This window comes from Ictidomys tridecemlineatus, chromosome 11 (assembly GCF_052094955.1).
Source record: "Ictidomys tridecemlineatus isolate mIctTri1 chromosome 11, mIctTri1.hap1, whole genome shotgun sequence".
Taxonomy (NCBI): Eukaryota; Metazoa; Chordata; class Mammalia; order Rodentia; family Sciuridae; genus Ictidomys; species Ictidomys tridecemlineatus.
In genome coordinates this window covers 106,537,344-106,559,206 of record NC_135487.1, presented here as the reverse complement: position 1 = coordinate 106,559,206, position 21,863 = coordinate 106,537,344, and the positions used below count along the sequence as shown (strand labels likewise).

Below are 21,863 nucleotides of genomic sequence, written 5' to 3'. Positions count from 1 at the left end.
TACTTTTTGTACTCACTTAGAATCACATCCCTTACCACATCTTCCTTTCTACCAGCAAACTCTTAATAAGTTTCAAAACAACTTAGATGTTACCTCCTTTGTAAAGCTTTTCTTTGTTCCTTTAGACAATTAATTAGGGCCTTCTCAGTGCGCCTGCAACATTCTATTCAATAATGATCTATTTATATACATTTTTTTAATGCTAAATATTGAGCTCCTGAGTACAGGGACTGTTTTATTCATCTCTGTCCTCATGACAAATAGTAACTAAGCAGTATTTGCTGAATGAAACTAATAATGTGCTGTAATATAGAGCTTTGATAATTCATATTGTGCTAATGGTATTTTGTGTATCTACAAATGTAGATTAATTCACTCTAGTGCTTTGAAAAGTCTTATTTTTAATAAGACTGAAAGTGTTTTATATCTGCTTATTCTATGGAAGTAGCAACTCAAAATAGGTGCCCCAAAGTAAATTTTAATGAACTAGTTTAAACCTTAATTTAAACCACTGGAGAATGATACTTGAGCTAAGTATAGAAGAATATAATAACAAGGTACATGAAAATATTTTGTAAAAACTATGAGTACAGAGTAGAAGTGTGGTAAAACCTAGCAGTTAATCAGGATTTATTTAACTAATTCTTCTTCATTATAAATTGCTTCCGACTTTTCAGTATAAATAGTATCTTGACAAACATTACTTTTGTGCCAGAGCCAGTTTGTACCTGTTCACGGGGGCATCACCTCCTGATTCTACATGGAATGCTATTATATTAAAGCCTGGAGATTGACCATGTTGGAAGTGTTTATACCAAAAAAATTAGTAAATCGTCTGCTAATCAGCCACCTTCCCCTCCCCACAGCCAGATGTTAAACATGTTTAACATACCACCGATTAAAGATGGATAGGTAGATGGTAGTTGATAAATATGTATCTTTGTGCATATGTATGTTTGTTTTCGTAGTAGAAATTTCTAAATGCTTCAAAGTATACAAATTTTTAGTGGATTTCCAGAAATGTACCAATTTATATTCCTATCCGTATAGTAAGACAGTATCATTTTCTGCACATCTCCTACTAATTTCTTTTTTTTTTTAACTTTGTTGACATGATCAAACAAAATTGTCTCATTTCAGTTTATTTTTCTTTGTTATTTCTTTCTTGATGATTCCCCTTTAATTTCCTTTATCTACATTTCTAAAAATTTTAATTTGTTATATATGGCAACAGAATGCATATTACACAATTTATATTACACATATAAAGTACAGTTTTTCATATCTCTGGTTGTACACAAAGTAGAGTCACATCCTTCATGTCTTTATACATGTACTTACGGTAATGATGATCATTGCATTCTACCGTCTTTCCTACTCCTATGCCCCTTCCCTTCCCTTCCCTCCCCTTCTTTTATCTACATTTTTATTGATGTGTTTTTTTGATTGTTTGTTTTTTGTAAAAATTCTGTGTATATTATGACTATGAACCTTTTTGTTTTATCATTGCAAGTTTTTTTCTTTTAACTTCAGTTTTTTTTCCCCTTACCCTCAAAAATTTTGTTTTTATATAGTCGGAGTTATGTATCTTTTTCTCTGAGGTTTCCTGTAATAGTAGGCTTAAGAAAGGCCTTCCTCTAATATTATAAATTATTTAGCTACATTTTTTTCTTGCTAATTCTATAATTTCAGTATTTATCTATTTAATCTACCTAGAATTGGCTTCCATATAGAGGAAGAAATTTAACTTTTTTCCCAAATAATTAGGCAGCTGGACCAACATCATTAATAATATATTGTTTCTCCACTAATCTAAGCTACCATCAGATTTTACCTCTATTGGGATTAAGTATTCTTAAGTGAAGCATTCAAAAACACTTTGAATTAGGATGAATGAATTGGAGTGTAAATACCAACTTTGTCTTTTTGTGTATTGTAATTAAAATTTCTTGTTGCTAAAAATAGTGAAAAACTGCCTAGTTATCAAGAGCATTGCCTATGAAGATGATCTTTTGATTTATGAATGCTAGAATTAAAGAAATGTATGCTTAGAGTTGTAAAGAAATTAAATAGAACAGTAGGGCTTATAATGAAAACTCTTGCCCATCTTTCCTTCCCAAAGGCAAATGTATTTTTACTATAGGCAAAACCCATTTATTTATAATGCATTTTTTTACTCCTTTTCTTTTTTTCCCCTCTTGAAAGGCCCTGTCTGGTGTTGACTCTTTGGTACATGGATATTTCTTCCTTTGAGTTGTTCTGAATAGTAAGATGACCCCTGCTTTACCCCCTTCCTCCTAACTTCTTTCTGTTAACTCTACTTACATACATTGCTGAGGTAGAATCATTCTGCTTTAAAATAATAAGTAGATTCTAAAATTGGAAAACAAGTAGGTGGCAATTATGATATTATGGGTAGATGTATTTACTGCAGATCCAAGTGGGCTCAAAATTAATTAATCAAATGTTCCCGTGATTATATTTTCATTCAAAGGAAAATTTTGCAGAATAATCTTTCTTTCAGAATCTAGGTATTCAGCCATTTGCCTATAATCCCAGTGGCCCAGGAGCCTGAGGCAGGAGGATCGAGAGTTCAAAGCCAGCCTCAGCAATTTAGCAAGGCCCTAAGCAGCTTAGTGAGACCCTGTCTCTAAATAAAATATTTAAAAAGCGCTGGGGATATGGCTTAGTGGTTAAGTGCCCCTGGGTTCAATTCACGGTATCCCCCCACCCCGCCAAAAAAAAAAAAAAAAAAAAAAAGAATCTAGGTATTCAGAATCATGCCACTATTTGGTTTTTTATGCAGTTCATATTTTAAAATATTTTTATTGTTCTGATTTCCCTTAGCGTTGGATTTGACAGAGGGTATATCTGAGGTATCTTCTAGTCTGCAGGCTAAGATGCTTAACTTGCTTCAGGAACCACAATGACTTTCTCATCTATTTAACTTTCTTAAATAACTTTTTTTTTTTTTTGAGGGTGTTATTACTTACCTTGCTTTTGTTTATATGTCCTCAAGACATTTTCAGAATTTTTGTCATATGCTATCTGCTCTTACACATCAGTTTAGTTTTTTAAAAAATTTTTAATTGGCACATAATTGCCTATAAATATACAATGTGATAATTCTAAACATGTAAACAATATGTCATGATCAAATGGGCCTAATTAGCATTTCTAGTTCCTCAAATTTTTATCATTTCTTTGTGTTGACAACCTTTGAACTCCTCTAGTTATTTTGAAGTATATAAATATTTGTGAACTATAGTTTTACCCTTCTGTGGTGTAGAACACTAGAATTTATTCTTTCTATCCAACTAATTGTACCCATTTTCTAATCTCTCCCTTCTTTTCACCTCTAGTGACCTATATTATTATTCTTTCTACTGTGAAATCAACATTTTTTTAGCTTCCAAATAAACACATTCATTTTTTTATATGAAAATCTTTTGGAGTTCTGTGTTCTCCTACATCAGGGTGAAAGGCCTGTTTCACAAGTATCAACCTAGGAATTCCATTTAATGCTTTCCTGCATTAATTTGTGGTCATCATCCTTCCTGCAATAATCAATGGTTCATTTCCTTTACTTGTTTGAAAGTATTATCAAGTAATATTCTAAGAAAAGGGGGGTATTCTGAGTTGTTATATATTTGAAAAAAATTTTTTTGTCATTAAACGTGATTGTTAGTTTAGTTGGAGTCCATAGGCTATATTTTTCTTTATAGGTTTAATCATCTGTGTAATTTTTGTTCTTTTCTGGGTAATGTATTCTTTTTTCTTGTCTGAAAGTTTACAGCATCTTCTACCACTGGCAGTCTGATATATTTCAGTGCATATTGGTTTGGGTCTTTCATTCTTATTCTTCATTTTTCTTTTTCTTTTTGAATCATGCTTTTTATTGTTTAGTAGGCCCTTAAATTTAAAGATTCGTGTCTCTTTTCCTTTCTGGGAATTTTTCTTGCTTAATTGCTTTGGTAATCCCCCGCCCCCTTTCCCTGAAACTGTTAGCTGAATAATAGATCTCCTGATTGGATTATTTTTCTTGTTACCTTTTCCTTTTGATTTGGGAATATTTACTTGATTTTTTGTCTTCTAACTTTTCTTTTGGAATTTTAAAATTTTAACATTTTTATTTTGGTCTTTATCAGTCTGCTATCTTCAGATATCGGGTAATGCTTAGGTGACTTATTCAATGTTTTGGAATAAAGCATGGGGCTTATTGGACGTTCTATTTATATTTCATTTATATAAATGAAATATAAATAGGTTGTCAATAGGTAGGTTTCACTTTAAATAGGCATAAATATGGACATTAAATGGTATGTCCAAATGTCAGGATTATATTAGTTGTATTCATGTGGCAAAGTCAGTGTGTTTCCAGAAGAACATGCAGATTTTTTGTCTGAAATTTTATTAGGATGGTTTTGACTATAAGCAACAAAAAAAAATTGACTCAAAGCCCTTCATAAAATAAAATGTTATCCGATGTCTATACAGGTTGGCTGTAGGTACTTTTCTTATATTTCTTTCTTAGGAGTTAGGAAACTTCCCAGAAGACTCCTCAGTAGATTTCATACTATCAACTAGAATCAGTTCATATCCCTTCTTAAAGAAGTCACTGGCAATGGGAATGAGCTTATCATAATTTGCTAGAACTCATCCATATCTACCTCTGGAACTTGTAAATGAGACCACATATAGGATGGGATCAAATGCCTAGTGAAAATCAAGATCTGTCAGAGAAATAAAGGGTAGGGAATTGTTGCTGGGAGTAGCCATAGTACGCTCCATGGAGGTAATGTCTGCTTGCATTTCTGCCTGCACAAGTGGCAAGTGACTAGATTATCTGGAGAACTGTACTTTAATTCCCCTTTTCTCAGCTTCACTTTATTTCTGTTCCTTATTATTTTGCCTGGATGTTTTTTGACCCAGGCTTCTCCAAGGTCTGTTGGGTAGGTCTTCTGCCTTTTTGGTTGCTGATCTCCTCTTGTATATTCTAGGTCTGTGGTTTATCTCAGCATGGTTTTATTAGTCCAAGACACTGTAATCATTTTCTGTCATGCAGAAGATTGTTGATACTGCTCACTCCCTAACTCCTTTCTTTTTATTCATTCTTTTACTATCACCTCTAGATTGTTTTATTTAGAAAATTTTGAATACATTAAAAACAGAATATAGTAAACTTCCATGCCTTCAGTATCAACAGTTAACAACTCACAACTAGTTCTATTTCACCTATATTCCCATCAGTTCCCCCATCAAAACTCTTCCCAACATTATTTTGAACCATTTTACTTTCATTATAACATGGAAGGAGGTCTCATGGATGCCTCGTTGCTATGTTGAATTAAAGATCTAAGAGATTGTTTTAAGAATTAGAAAAGAGTTGGCTGAGGTAAAACTTAAACTTTGAATTATATTTTCTGTTGCTAGACATTCAAATGTTATATGTTCTTGTACTACATTTAGTTCTAATAAGATATACAGCTTCTTTTTTATGGGTATACAAGGAAAGGAAGGAAATTATATTAATCAATATAGTATAAATGCTAATGATCAAAATCATCCTACCCCTCTCAGCCCTAATCTTATTTTAACCTAGTATTTCAGCACTTTTTCACCTTATTGCTATTAATTTTTGCTTGTTTCCTTCTTGTTTCTCCTTACTTCATAATAAAATCAACTCTAGATCAATGAATGAAATTAAAAATCTCCAGTACCTACCTCGGACCAGTGAACCCCGGGAAGTCCTCTTTGAAGATAGGACAAGAGCTCATGCTGATCATGTAGGTCAGGGGTTTGACTGGCAGAGTACGGCTGCTGTTGGGGTTTTGAAAGCTGTACAGTTTGGCGAATGGTAAGTTAATGGAACTTAACTGTGATGTTGTCTAGGAAAATGGGGACTCTCTTTGAAAGACTGGGTAGAGACAATTCTTAAACTATATGGGAAGTTTAACATTTTTTAAATGTATGTCCATTACTATGAATTATAATCACATTATTGTGAAACAAATCTCCAGAACTTTTTCATCTTGTGGAACTGAAACTCTATGTCCAACAACTCACTCCCTTTTTCCCCCTCATCCCTTGACTCTGGTAACTTTTTTTTTTTTTTCTCCAGCTCTTTTCATTTGATTGCGTAAAGGTGTTATACTAGTCCAAATTAAAAGCAGATCCCAAATGGTTACATTATACAAGCTGTGAGGTTTTTAAACGTGTGACAAAGGACAGAAGGGAAATTCTGCTCGCTGCAAGGAAATCAATCCTAACTTAAGCTTCAGTGAGCCACAAGAACTTAAAACCCATGAACCTTCAGTTGATCATCCTTAGCCAGTCCAGTCTTTATCAGGAACTGGCATAGTTTTTGCACTGGTCACCCTGTATGTAGCTGAATTACTTCTCCATATTCTGGATACTCAATTATAGTGCCATCTTAAACATCTTCTTAAACATCTTCACTAATTTCTTTTCATTGTAATCATCATGATTCCTTGGACAGTAAAGATCTTCCTGACACTTCTCTTTTGAATTCTTATATGGATATAATCCCCAGTACCAGCAGGAAGCAGGTCATCATCCTTACTTGCATCAGCAAGGGGGTCAAAAGAGTGAAGGTTCTGGATAGTGGGCATATAATTCCTTTTCCTTGGTGGAAACGGCCTGATGAAATCTGCTGCAGGATAAGGCAGGTGGGGGTGGGCTGGGATAGTGGAGGGTCAAGGTGTCTGGAAGCCTAAGGGCTCAAGGTGGAGGCTGCTGAGTCCTTGGTGGTGGCTCAGTGACTGGCCTCTGGTAACTACTTTCTGTTTCTTTAAACTTAACTACTTGAATATCTCATATAAGTGGAATCATATAATATTTGTCTTTTTGTGACTGGTTTATTTTTCTTATAATGTCCTCAAGATTCATCCATGTTGTAGCAAGTATTGGAATCTCCTTCCTTTTTAAGATTGAGTACAGTCTACCCCACCCCCCTCCACACACACATTTTGTTAATTGCTTCCATCTTTTGGCTATTTGTTTCTAGATGTGGGTATACTAATCTCTCTTTCAATTTCAATTCTTTTGGGTATATACCCAGAAGTAGAGTTCTTGGATCATATGGTAATTCTATTTTTAATGTTTTGAGGAGCTGCCAAACTGGTTTTCATACTGGCTACACTATTTTACATTCAGATGGAACCCAATCTAACAAATTCAGGACAGAGAAATGCAAACTAGTAAGAGAATTGCAAATTTATCTCATTTAGAATATTCTTTCCAGGCATTTAAAAAATTTTATAACAACTAATGTGATTTATTTTTTAGTTGTAGATGGACACAATACTTATTATTATCTATTTATTTTTATGTGGTGCTCAGGATCGAATCCAGTGCCTCACACATTCGAGGCAAGTACTCTGCCACTGAGCCACAATCCCAGCCTCTTAACATGATTTAAAAAAAAATAATAATTTTTTAAGTTTGTTTTTATTTTTGAAAATTGATCTCAAGAAGCAAGAAGTTGTTGTACCTTGTATTTCTTTGCTAGTAGTAGCAGTTCCAGGAACTGGGAGACTAAAATTTGTCATTGCTTTTCGTTGTGGATGCTTATCCCTAAAACATTAATTTTTGTTAATAATAGGAGTGACCAACCTCGCATAACCAAAGATGTGATTTGTTTTCATGCTGAGGATTTTACTGATGTTGTACAGAGACTTCAGTTAGACCTCCATGAACCTCCAGTTTCCCAGGTAATAACCTTTGCTTTTTATTATTCTTTGTGTGAGATATTGAAAATAAGTATCCATACCCATTTTGGGTTTTGCCTTATAACTGGATACATAGGATAGTGAATTTAATTTTTCTTGGGGCTAGGGGAAGCATTAGAGACATCATTAAAACAATTTCCCAAGCAAAATGCTTGAGATCCTTTTAATCTTTGGGATGCCAGGTGGATCTGGAATGGTCAGAGGATCCAGGGTGCTCAGTTCTGGCCATGAGTTGTCTCACATGTTAACCTTATTGCACTGTGGGCCCTCAGCAAAAAGATTGAAAGAAACTAAAGGAGGAGATAAAATTTTGCCTTTATGTGAAGCAAAGAATACTGATATTTAGCTACAGTTTTTTTTAAATGATTCCATATAAGCCATCTCACTTTAACCTGCTCTTTGTTACTAGAGAGGTAGTAAAATGAGAGGGAAAATGTTTCCCAATAAAACATTTTAGAAAGTTAGTCTCATTTAGTATTGCTTAAATTGTTGTTTATAACACATTTTATCACTGTTTTCCTATGCCAATTATAATGCTCTATTTGAAATATGTTACATATTTTAAAGTCTTATGTAACTTTTTGCCTTTCTTTAGTGTGTGCAGTGGGTGGATGAAGCTAAACTAAACCAAATGAGACGGGAAGGCATTCGTTATGCTAGAATTCAGCTATGCGACAATGATATCTACTTCATCCCTAGAAATGTTATTCATCAGTTCAAAACAGTGTCAGCAGTGTGCAGCTTAGCCTGGCATATAAGGCTTAAACAGTACCACCCTGTTGTGGAAGCCACTCAAAACACAGAAAGCAATTCTAACATGGACTGTGGTTTAACTGGAAAGCGAGAATTAGAAGTTGACTCCCAGTGTGTGAGGATAAAAACTGAATCTGAGGACACATGCTCAGAGATGCAGCTTTTGACAACTGCTTCATCGTCCTTCCCATCTTCATCAGAACTTCACCATCTACAGCAAGATCAGAAGACTCAGTCTATTCCAGTTTTAAAGGTGGAAAGTAGACTAGACTCTAACCAGCAACACAATCTGCAGGAACATTCAGGCACTCCTGTGTGACATGTACATATTCAAACACATTTTTTAACTTTTTTAAATTTTGATGTGAAGTTATAGTTTTATAACTGGCTTAAGTTAAGTTTTATTGGAGAAATCTTGCCTATAATTCTATAAAGAGAAATGACATTCCACAAATGTCAAGCATATCTTTTTTACACAGATTATGCAAAGAGTTGTATCTTATCCCGTTAGTACAGTATGTAATAGTGGGTCTGCTGCTACTTTCTGTTTTAAGGTGTGAGGTAACAATTCAATCTCTTCTTCAAATCAAAATGAGAATTCTCTGGAATAACAGATTTAGTTCCTAAATTATTATTTCCCTTAATTTTATCTTGCCTTGCCTCTTGCCATGTTTGCTGTTTCTATGATAGAAATCGGATTTATTGTTTAGTACTGTGTCTTTATGGCACATATTCAATTTCTTCAGTAAAAATGGCATGGGTTGCAGGAGAATTCCTGCATCTGGTACATGGGCAAGTAAGTTATTTTGTTCCAACCACAAAGAACAAGTAGTGTCTAAGGAAAATTCAGTGGCTCTCTGGTTTCAAAAGAGAAAGCACAGCACTTTCTGATCCAAACTGTCTTTTTTTGTATCTGTTATTTAAAGCCCAGTGGATATTTCAATTAAAAAAAAAAATCTAAAGATAAATAGTCCTTGGTCATTCATTATCCATGGTTCATTAATGTCTTCTAGAATATATGGTAACTATGGAAGATATTTTGGGTAAACAAAATAATGTTAATATGATATTCTCTTATTCCACTTCCTAGCATCCTCACATTTCTTGTGGTTACTTTTGTTTCCTAAACTGATCACAAATATCAAAGTTAAAGAATGATATCAATTTTTCTGATGAGGCTGCCATATTTTGAGCATCAAACTTAGGAAAAAATATTCTTGTGACTTGGCATCAATCTCTTCATGCTGAATATCTATTTTTGAGACACTTTATAGTTTTAATTGGTGAATGAATAACTGGGTTTATTTACACTTACCTCTGTGTTGCTATTTTCTAATAAAGAATATGGCACTAGACTTCATCCTAGAGTTTGAGGTAGCCTAAATTTAGCTTAGTGCCTGGGTATTTAATTGTTTTCTTTTTTCAAACAGGCACAGTTCATATAGCTAGTGTGGTCTTAACTTTCTATTTTAGAATGTTAATGTGATACACATTATACTTTCTCTTAGTAATACAGTAGGCCTTGTTTTTATTGAAGAGTATTCCCCACACCTAAGACCAGATTCTTGTATCTACCTGGTTACAGTGCAATTTGAAGTTTTTTTTTTTTTCTGGATGGTGAAATTTGAAATATTTACATTAATATAGGCAAAAAAAAGATGCTGCTTTATTATGTCTGTCACCATGAAAACTTAGCTGCATCTTTTGAAATATCGAATATGAATTTTCTCTAAAATATTCTGAAATAGGTTAAATCTTATATAAATATTACTTTGTGCAATATTGTTGTGTAGTTAAATGCATATTAGCAAAGTATAGAGGTCACTGTGTAAACAGATAGAAAAGTAACCATCAGCAAATACTACAGTGATTAGTTAGAATCTGTATTATTCCTTATATATATGTATATGTATGTATTCTCTGTTACAAAGGATGAAGACAAATAGGGAAACATTTCAATGTAAACCATTTATGAATTGGAAGTGATGTTGGTTTTTAGTTATCTTTGTAAATAAGGTAATTAGAATGATATGAAAGGTAATGTGATTATTGCAGGAGTGTTTTTAAATCCTGTGTATAAATTCTAGGGTAAATTCTAGTTTATCAAGACTAGTTTTTAAGGGACCTTTGAGGGTGTTTTTGTTATTTTTGGGGGAAGGGGGTTAATCACAAAGTGTGTGGATTTGGGTTATTTCTTATTTTTATTTTTCTGTCCAGAAGAATTTCATAGAGCTTTACCAGGCTGTGCAAAAGTAAAATTCTTCTCAGGCAACATTTGCTTTTTAAAATAATCATGAAGAGCAAGGTTGTTAAAGCAAAAAGTTTTTATTTTTGTTTCTCTTGTCTTCCAAGATCCGATTTCCCCATTTCCCACTTGCCATCCAGCAGATGCCATCTGTCATCTAAGCTGGTCATTACTAATAAACAAGGAGACTGTCTCCTGACAGCCAGCACTGTGTGTAATCACTCAGGAACCAGCGGATCTGCAAAGACCTACAATCAAAAGCAAATCCCCGTTTTCCTTTTATAAAATGTTCTACCCTCACCTCCAATATAAACACATTAAAGAATATAAAAAATGTTTAAAAATCATGTACTAATAAATTCATTGTATGTTAGAATTGCAATAGAATGGAGAGAAACATTTAGCTAGTAATGTATCTGGAAACTGAATGTCCTATGTGAGTATTAGATTTTGATAGCATGCTTTAAAGACTGATGAATATAAAAGCAGAAGTTTTAAGTTTCTTACTGCTTTCAAAACTGTATCCTATTTTAGTGATACAAATGATTGCAATTTTCTGAATCATTAAATTATTTGGTTTGGTGGAGTGAGGCATGAAGCAATCTGGCGTCTTCTGATTTGTAAAGTAGTGATGGCAGTGAAGTTGTAATTGAAATTTAAGCTGAGCTTCCTTTTTGGTATATTATCCTTTGTGCCAACTCTTGAGATTACTTGCAGAATGTGGCTATACATTTTAGTACTTTGTGGAGTGGAGGGATATTTTGAAAATGTGCTTATAGAAAAACCTAATAAATGAATATTCCTAACAGTGAATAGAATGATTTTATGGTATCTATTAAAAAGGATAAAAGTCTTCCCCTTGCCCCAGAAATCATTCTATAATTACCAAGATATGCTAGGAGTACGATTATGATTTTAAGTGTTATCTCAAATTCATAAAGCAATAATAATAAAAACCTATGTATTAGTTCCCTCCTCCAAAGTTTTAACTCTTTTAAAAAATATATCCCTAGGCTTAATTGTACTTTTAATTTGCTTATTTAGTACTTAAAATTTGTTTAACTGTCCATCATTTTCGATTATTTTGGAAAGTGCCCTGTCCCCACAGAGACAGTGGGACTATTGGTTGACTAATATTACAAGCTCTTGTAGGGGGAAAATAGGGAGCTTATTAAATGAAATTCTTTACTAAACTTAGAAAAGATATCTTGCATCATCAGTCTTAATAGGCATTAAGGTTATAAAGACTGGAGAAAATTTTGCTTATTGCCTTTCCCTGTATAAATATTATTGTCTAGACTGAAAGATAATATAGAAAACAAGACTCCAAAATCCATGGAAATATATTCTTAGTGAATATATTGTTGATCATTAATATAATCCCATTATATTTTCATCTATATTTGCCATTAAAATTTATTTGCATTTATACTTTTAGGATAATTGAGTTTATGTCTTCAATAAGTCTGTTTCATCATTACTACAGGTTTTTTTAAAAAGAACCTTTTGGTAGCACATGCCAGAGGTTCACATTTGTGCTAAGTTTTATGGTTTTAAAACAGGTTGTAGCTGTATTTATTGGTCATGCGAGTAAGGAAATGCACAGTACATGTTTTTCTTAAGTGCATAAAGGACTTGTCCTCATCTGAAAGTTTTTTGCTTTAAAAGCAAGTATCTCTCCATAAATATTATGCCCTTCCATTTTCTTCATAAATTTTTTAAGATCCACTTGTGCATGTAGTTGAGACCACTGTCTCTTAAAATATAGCACTTTTCAATTCTCTCTAAAGAAATACTTATGTACTACTTCTATCACATGTTGTAAATTTTCATGTAATAGTGTTTCTGTGACTAAACTCCATTTTGATTGGCAGCTAAGACTTTTTTTCCTGTGGCTTTAATTTATCTAAGAGGTCTTTGCATATAGATGAAATGTATAATTTGCCTGGCGGACTATTTGCGTTGTGTGGCCTTAGTTTGTTTATTGACATTAACAAGTGTTTTAAAAGGTTTTTAATGAATAGTCTTAAATCTAAATTTGTGTGAATAATAATCCTTTTAACAGTGCTTTTTTGTAGCTGTCTTAAGTGTGTTAAATTGTTAAGCTATTTCTTTGTAAAATAGGACAATGGAATGCATAGTTTTTTTTTTCCTGTAAAGTATTTTTTTAATAAACAAAGTCTGATTTGTCCTTTACTTATGTTTCACCACAAAATGAACAGCACATGTGAATTCTAGATACCTGGACCATGTATTTATAGTACTGACACCCTTCCCCCTTACCCACCCCAACCCCGCGCATTACACACACTAGCTCTATTCTGTAGTATTATTCATATTTTTTTAAAGGAAATCTTGGACTTTTATTTTCCCCCCAAAAGGTCATAAATATTAGGAGAAACCCATCTATATTGAGATGAAGAAAAATTATGCTTGTGATGTGGCAGGACTCTTTTGCTTGAATTGGTTTATATATATTTATTAGTTTTTGGTACTGGGGATTGAACTCAGGAGCACTACCACTGCCACATCCCCAGCCCTATTTTGTATTTTATTTAGAGAGAGCATCTCACTGAGCTGCTTAGTGCCTTGCCATTGCTGAGACTGGCTTTGAACTCAATCCTCCTGCTTCAGCCTCCTAAACCTCTGGGATTACAGGTGTGGGCCACTGTGCCCGGCTGGTTATGTATACTTATGAGAAGACAATCTTAGATTTCTATTTGTAGATGTTTTTGAAAATGCCTGAAGACAGTGCATAGACTTTTCAGATGAGCTGTGTAACACGAAATGGTTTTTTTTTTCCCCCATCGATGTTTGTTTGAACTTCTCTTTAATCGTAGTCCTAAGCACTGATAGCTATTGGTTCTGATTAGGAAAGGAAATTGAGGGGAATGTTTTTGGAGTAACTATTGTGGGCCAGGCACTTTACATGAAGTTATCTCATTTAATTCTTAGATTTTAGTAGAAAGTTAATTAACTCTGTAATTACAGATGAGAAAACAGGCTTGTTAGGTTGAATAAATTGCCTAAAATAACACAGTTCATATCAAGGATTCGAGTGCAGCTCTGGGTTCAAATCCCATGCCTTATGCAGGTCTGCAGCCTTTTAAAGCATTGAAAAGTTTCTAACAGGGTTACCGAAAAAATGGTTTGCTACTTGATTGTTTCCTAATTCCATTTACCTGATTAAGTTTCTCCACTCCTCAAAAAAACTCTTGTGAATGCTAAACAATGAAGTAAACTATTATTGCTATTAATGTTATTTAGGTCTTAAAAACAAATATGAATCTTTATTATCTTTTTTAGTTAAGCCTTTTGCCTTGAAACTAGACAGAACTGTTAACACTCAACTCTAAGGAAGGGAAAAGCTGACAAGAGGCAAAAGCAGTAGGAAACCATCACCAATGCGCTGGTGAAATAATTAAAAAAGATTAGTCCTGTGGGATCTTATTCCTTAGTAAAATGGAGATAACTTTCATTTTTACACCTATTGAACAGACCATAAGAACATCTACACAATGTTTAATACAGTACCTCTTAGGCTTTCTCCAGTGTTAGCTATTAGCTTTACCTGCCTCAAATGCTCTGTGCTGGAAATAGGCAAAGAACAGAGCTTCAAAAAGAGAATGGCCCTTAAGGGTTAGCTATTAATGGCAGGTGAGGAAAATAGATGGGGAAGAGGAGGAAAGCTGCTTGAAACCCTACCAGCATATCTACATACTTAAGGATGCAATCGTTCTTTCTGTGACCTTTATCGAACTGCTTGAATTTTTAACCTGCCGCCACCTTCCCTAATTCTGGAAAAAGCCTTCAGCAGATTCCTAAACCTGTCTCTTCCCTAATCCTTGAGCACCAGAAAACAGCAGTTGAGGGGCTGCAGAGGAAGACAATCACCGAGCGGAAGCCTGTCGGGCTCTGCGTCCCAGGGCAGCGTACGTTCACAAACATTCGTTCATTTAACAAATGTGCAAGGCTTGTGTCAGGCCGCAGTCTGACCTCGCGGAGACCGCAGTCCACTGGCGAAAGCCGGTATAAGCCATGAAACAAACGTAAGTACTACAAATACACGAACTGGAAACCTAGAACATGGGAACCGACTTCCCACAGATCCATGGGTGGGAAAGTCGTTTTTGAGGAAATGACTTTTGAGACTTGAAGGTCTTGGCCACGGATCCAAGCGTGGCTCCGCAGTCCCTCCGTCCCGCCTCTGGACCGAGGCTCCGCAGGGAGGCCGGGCGCCGGGGGCGGAGCCACCGCGGCAGCAGTAGCCGGAAAGCGGAAGCCCAGGCCAGCGGCGCTGTGCTCTGCAGAGCTGTTCTCGCCCAGCTTCCCGCCGGCTGAGTCACCGCCCCGCCGGGCCGGCCCGGCCCAGAGGGGACGCGCGCCGTCGCCGCCTCCTCCTGCCGCTCCTCCTCCAGGGCCCTGGGCCTTTGCACCTGTCTTTTCCAGCCCGGCACCAAAGCTTTTGCCGTTGCTGTAGTGACTGGCGGCCTAGCGAAGGCCCTTCCTTTTTTTTCCCCTTCATTTTCCAGCTCGTTTTTTGCTTATTTTATGGCCCTTCCGGCGACCTCCTAGGTCGGGCTTGGAGGTGCGGTGTCTGTGTCAACAGACTGCCCTCCTCTGGGCGCAGGGCGGCCGGCTGCCTCCGAGGCTGGGGCGGCCGCCGCGGTCTCCATGGTAACGGCCCCGCCGGCGTCTCGGCCTCGTGGGGAAGATGCGGCCTGCCGGGCCCGCCGCCTCGCCCCCGGCCTCACGGCCCGGCCGGGGCCACTGAGGAGGAAGGTCCCGGCCGCCGGCCAGCCGGGCAGCGAGCACCAGGTGAGAGCCCGACGCCGGGGGTCGGGGACGGGTCAACTGCGGCGATCTCCCCTCCCTCCTTCCCCTGCCTCCGCCGCCGTGGACACCCTGGCGCAAAGTATTGCAGAGGATCCTGCGCGGGTTTGTTGTTTGGGTTCCTCTCCGCTGGCAAAGAGCCAGAGGAGAGACTGCGGTTTATTGGAGAGACTGAGAAGTAGTTTCAAGTCTACCCAAACTGGGAGAGTAACCTTCACCCAAGGGACTCACCGACTGGGTTTCCTTCATTTTCAGTGAAATCCCACTCTCTGGCTGGAGACACAGATGGCCTCAAATGAGAGAGATGCTATATCGTGGTATCAAAAGAAGGTAATATCAGTCATTTTAATTTGTGAAGCATACTTCCTGCAGAAAGCTCCCCACAAAGAATATCATGGTACTTTCCCTGGAGTTTGGTAATGCCGGGTATTCTTACAGGGCATCTCAGCACAAAGGGGAAAAATTGATGTACAAGGTCATGATAAAACCAGTTCCAAGTCTCGGGATAAGATTTTCAAGGCACCATCTTTCTCCAGGCTGCACACACAAGCCACAGCAATACTTTGAAAGTTTGCTTATGATTAACCTTTTTTTTTTAAATTTTATTTTTTTTCCTTTTTTAAACGACATGAATGAAGCCTGTATCTGTAGGGCTCATATCGGTACTATTGTCTTATTGAGCTGTCCCTTATCTTTTATTCCTCTCTGGTATTCCTACTGATGTTTTCCTTAAGAATTGGAAATGTCTTTGAAGATAATATCTAATTTGAAATATTTTGGTTATTGCTTTTTAACTAACGTTTAGATGCAGCTGTTAAAAAGTTTTGAAGGGAGTAATCCTTAAAAGCATTAATTTAGCCAGGCACTTGGCAGCATGTCTCTGATCCCAGCAACTCTGGAGCTTGAAGCAGGAGAATCCCAAGTTCGAGGTCAGCCTTGGCAATTTAGTGAGACCCTGCTCAAAATAAAATTTAAAAACAGGCTGGAGGTGTAGCTCAGTGGTAGAGTGCCTCTGGGTTCAGTCCCTGGTACCACACATACACAAAAAATACTAATTTATTCTAATTCTAAAAATCATAAACATTTTCTAAACATCATAATGATACTTAATAGATTCATAACTTTTGAGGCTTGACTTTAAATACAAGGATTGCCTGCATCATTTATAAGCCTGCTCCTTATTTCAGATTGGAGCATATGATCAGCAGATATGGGAAAAGTCAATCGAACAGACTCAGATTAAGGTAAATTGATTTCTTTGATTCTAGCTTTATTTTACTGCATTAATGTGAAAAGTGGATATTTTTTACTTTTAAAAAAATTTGCACTTATCCACCAAGTGTGGTATTCTTTAAGTTTATAAGAAAAACAATGGAGCACGCCTAATGATTAAATGACTGTTGACATGTGACCTCAGTAGCAAATCTCCCATATAAATGGGACTATGGTTACTCAGCTCTGGTCAGTTTTTAATACATGGCAATTCAGGTCCAGTATTGCCAGAGTGTCAGATTTTTCAAGAGAAGCTGAAAATGTGTATTTTTAGGTGAAATATCCAGAAGAAGGTGGTGGTTCTCTTCCTCCTTCTCCTCTTCCTCCTCCTCTTTTTCTTCTCTGTCTTCTTCATCATCACTGTGCAAGCCAATAAAATCCCTTTTTGGCCTGAATCCAGCCTGTGGGCACCCATTTTTTTGATCACCGGTTTAGAGTATGGCATTTAAGTTTTTCAGATTCTTAAAAACTTTTTTGTACACTATTCTTAGAACTGAGCAGATAGATTCTTATGTTGTTTTGTGCTAATGAAGAAAAACTGATGCCAGTTTATTACTTTTTAAAAGGGGAGAGAAGGGCTTAAATAATCTAATATATCAAAGTAATTTAATATACCAAAGTCATTTTTGTCGGGCTAATGACGAATATTGATGCTGGTGCAAATTAGTCATCAAATTGTTGCTTGGTAGCCAGATGGAATTGGACAGTCTAAATGGGGGAAAGCTAGTTCTCCAAAGAATGTATCTCTCTATTGACATTATTACTTAAATCTACATATTCAGAGTCTTGCTTCCAGATTCTTGTTTTTGGATTGTGTTTTAAAAGGTTTGTTGTAGACCCTTTATTAACACTTTTTAAAAAAACGGATAAACGGGGGTGGGGTGTGGCTCAGAGGCCTAGCTTGTGTGAGGCACTGGGTTCCATCCTTAATGCCACATAAAATAAAAATAAAGATATTGTGTCCACCTACAACTAAAAAATAAATATTTTAAAACAATGGATGGATATGACTTAATAGTATACTAGGACTTTTAAAGCTCTTTGGTGAAGTGCATTTAACCAACACTTAAGTGCATTTCTTCCTATAAGCCAATCAACTAGAAAACTGAACTACATGGTACCCGAGGCTAACTTCATAGTTTTGTAGAGGCCTTGATTATATTAATGGGAGATAGGTTTATGATTGATAAAAACATAAATTTTATTTTATAACTCTGTAAGTCTTATTCTATTATTTTGTGAGGCTACATAGTAACAATAAATACAATGTAATGGGAAGAGCTTAGAGCTGGGTGTTAAATTTTTGTTTTGTGACCTTTAGCTTTGTGATCTTGAATAATTAACAGTAGTTTGTATGGATTTTGGGTTCTTATCCTTAAAAGGGTTTTACTTCTTGCTATGGAGTAAGGAACCTCTTTTCCCTACCCAATTTTCATTTTCTCATTTGATACATATCTTCCTTTTGTTAACCTGTCTGTGTTCATAGTCCTCAAAGGCAGGAATTATGTCTGTATCCCTCACTTAGAAATCTTGATTCATACTAGGAACTTAGTGTCTATTTCAGTATTTAATTGATTTCCATCCATTGTTGTGCATATTTTCATTCATTGTTTTCTCATAGGGTAATCTAACATCTCCTTAATGTATACTTTTTAATCTAGCAGCAGTGGAAAGAATGAAATTAAAGCCAAAATAAAATTTTACTGAGCTAATTAATATGCACACACATACCAGTTGCTAAGAATACAGTGAAAAAGATATATGGGGTTCTTGCTTTCCTGGGTTTCACGATCTAGTGGTGGTAGGGAAAAAAGCCAAGATACTTTTAAAGTGTGTTTAGTTAGGTCTTAGGAAAAAATTGACCAAATTATAGACTATTTAATGTAATTTAAAGATATGTTCATACAGCTGGGCATGGTGGCACATGCCTGTAATCCCAGCAGCTTGGGAGGCTGAGATAGGAGGATCACAAGTTTGAAGCCAGCCTCAGCAAAAGCAAGGCACTAAGCAACTCAGTGAGATCCTGTCTCTAAATAAAATACAAAATAGGGCTGGGGATTTGACTCAGTAGTCAAGTGCCCCTGAGTTCAATGCCCGGTACCATTTTATGTGTCAGCAGAATCTATGTCTACATAATGAACAACAATACTCATTTTTTCTTTTCATGCAATTTGTGGTAATTTTCTTTCATGTAAAGTGGGAGAGAGAGAGAAAGCAATAAAATTCTGGCCAATCAAATACAAAAACACATCAAAAAGATTGTGCACCACAATCAAGTGGGATTCATTCCACGGATGCAACGTTGGTTCAACATACGGAAATCAATAAATGTAATTCACCACATCAATAGACTTAAAGATAATAATCATGATCATCTCAATGGATGCAGGAAAAGCATTTGACAAAATATAGCACCCCTTTATGTTCAAAACACTAGAAAAACTGGGGATAACAGGAACAAATCTCAACATCATAAAGGCTATCTATGCTAAGCCCTATGCCAACATCATTCTAAATGGAGAAAAATTGAAGGCATTCCCTCTAAAAACTGGAACAAGCCAGGGATGCCCTCTTTCACCACTTATATTTAACATAGTTTTTGAAACACTGGCCAGAGCAATTAGACAGATAAAAGAAATTAAAGGGATACTTATAAGAAAAGAAGAACTCAAATTGGCACTATTTGCTGATGATATGATTCTATACTTAGAAGATCCTAAAAGTTTCACCAGAAAACTTCTAGAACTAGTAAATGAATTCAGCAAAGAAGCAGGATATAAAATCAACACCCATAAATCAAAGGCATTTCTGTAAATCAGTGATAAATCCTCAGAACTGTAAATGAGGAAAACTACCCCATTTATAATAACCTTAAAAAAAAATACTTGGGAATCAACTTATCGAAAGAGGTGACAGATCTATATAATGAAAATTACAGAATCCTAAAGAAAGAAGTCAAAGAAAACCTTAACAGATTGAAAGATCTACCTTGCTCTTGGATAGTCAGAATTAATATTATCAAAATGACCATACTTCCAAAAGCACTATACAGATTTAATGCAATTCCAATCAAAATTCCAATGACATTCCTCATAGAAATATATTTATATAATTTCATAATTAGAAAATCCTAAAGCATCTACCAAAAAATTACGAATTGATGAGTTTGGCAAAGTCTTAAGAAACAAGGTCAGTATATGGAAATCAGTTACTAGCAGTAAGTAATAAAAAAAATGCAATTAAGAAAACAATCCCACTCACAATAGCTTCAACGAGAATAAAAATACTTAGGAATAAGCTTGACATAGAAAGTGAGGACGTATACCCTGAAAATAAAACAGTGTCAGAGAAACTGAAGATCCAAATAAATAGAGTAACATTTCATTTTCATCATCTAAAAGACTGAATACTATTAAAATGGCTAGTCTCTCCCATTATATCTATATGTGCAATATAATCCCTTCAAAATTCTGGCTGTATTTTTTATTTTTGGTAGAAATTGATAAGCTAGTATGGAATGCAAAGGATATAAACATTTTTTTTAAATGTTACAGAGTTGAATGATTTACATTATGTAATCTCAAAATTTATTATAAAACTGTAGTGATCAAGATAGAAGGTATTAGTATAAATAATAGATTGATGGAACAGAATAGAAAATCTAGAAATAAATCCCTGCTTTTTGGAGAAGTTGACTTTTGACAAAGATGCCAAAGCAGTTCAGTGAAGGAAAAAGAAATTTTTCAATAAATAGTGCTAGAACAATTGAAAACCAACAATATAAAAATGAACTTTGACTCTTACCTTATACCATATACAGAAATTATTTAAAAAGGATTATAGATTTAAGTGTAAGGACTAAAACTGTAGATTTTCTAGAAGAAAACTTTGTCACCTTGGTATAGGCAAGAGATTTCTTAGAAACACATCAATAAAAGAAAAAAATTGATAAAATGGATTTCATCAAACTTGAAAACTTTTTTTTAAATGTATTATTATTATTATTATTTTTTAATATTTATTTTTTATTTTTTAGTTTTCGGTGGGCACAACATCTTTTGTATGTGATGCTGAGGATCGAACCCGGGCCGCACGCATGCCAGGCGAGCGCGCTACCGCTTGAGCCACATCCCCAGCCCCTTTAAATGTATTATTAAAAAAAATGAAAGACAGGGCTGAGATTGTGGCTCAGTTGTAGAGTGCTCGCCTAGCACGGGCCAGACCCAGGTTCGATCCTCAGCACCATATAAAAATAAAGGTATTGTGTTGTGTCCATCTACACCTAAAAAATAAATATTAAAAAAAAATTGAGAGACAGTACAGGCATGGTGGCATACACTTGTAGTCTCAGCTATTTAGGAGGCTGAGAAGCAGATGGATTACTCAAACCCAGGAGTTCAAGATCAGCATACGCAACACAGTGAGACCTTGTCAAACAAAACAAAACAAAACAAAAGCTACAGTCAAATCCTGCACATACTGGAGTGTCTGTATCCAGAATGTATGAAGAACTTAGTACCCTAGTTTAAAAATAGGCAAAACGTTTGAACTGACATTTTTACCAAAGTAAGTAAATAAATAACTAATGGTCACATGAAAAGATGTTCTACATTATTAAAGAAGTTATTAAGGAAGTACAAATTAAAACCACAATGAAATGTAACTATACTCCTGTTAGAATAGCTAAAATTCAAAAGATCGACCATACCAAGTGTTGACAAGGACATGGAGAAACTAGGACTCTTGTATACTGCTGGTTTGCATGGAAAATGGAAAATAGTTTGACAATTAAATATATACTTCCCATATTACCTAGTGTTTTCACCCAGGTACCAAAGTAAAAACAAACACATGCAAATGCTCATAGAACTATTCATAATAGCTGAAAAATTGAAAAAATCCAGATGTTGATCAACCAATTAATGGATAAATTGTTATATCCATAAAATGGAATATATTTCAGCAATAAAACCTATGAATATATGCTACAAGGCGAGAGAACCTCAAAT

General features: G+C 35.5%; 2 protein-coding genes and 1 pseudogene across 8 annotated transcripts in view; 2 read left to right on the top strand and 1 right to left on the bottom strand.

The window, feature by feature from the left end:
• The window catches only part of Rsbn1 (round spermatid basic protein 1), a 48,867-nt gene extending 35,922 nt beyond the window's left edge, over positions 1-12,945 (top strand). The window contains exons 5-7 of the mRNA XM_005337643.5: positions 5,690-5,857; positions 7,625-7,733; positions 8,347-12,945. Of these exons, the coding sequence (XP_005337700.2) occupies positions 5,690-5,857; positions 7,625-7,733; positions 8,347-8,823 (754 nt within the window). The 3' untranslated portion in view covers positions 8,824-12,945. The remainder of the gene's footprint in view (positions 1-5,689; positions 5,858-7,624; positions 7,734-8,346) is intronic.
• Positions 6,296-6,715, bottom strand: LOC101968681 (eukaryotic translation initiation factor 1 pseudogene; annotated as a pseudogene).
• A 2,068-nt stretch (positions 12,946-15,013) lies between the features above and the next one.
• Phtf1 (putative homeodomain transcription factor 1) overlaps positions 15,014-21,863 on the top strand; it is a 36,472-nt gene continuing 29,622 nt past the window's right edge. For 2 of the 7 annotated variants that reach the window (XM_021734786.3, XM_005337639.5), the window contains exons 1-3: positions 15,428-15,567; positions 15,838-15,912; positions 16,770-16,826. In XM_021734786.3, the coding sequence (XP_021590461.1) occupies positions 15,868-15,912; positions 16,770-16,826 (102 nt within the window). In that variant the 5' untranslated portion in view covers positions 15,428-15,567; positions 15,838-15,867. Of the gene's footprint in view, positions 15,568-15,837; positions 15,913-16,769; positions 16,827-21,863 lie in introns of all 7 variants that reach the window. The other 5 variants (XM_078027051.1, XM_078027050.1, XM_078027049.1 and 2 more) reach the window with 3 other exon arrangements.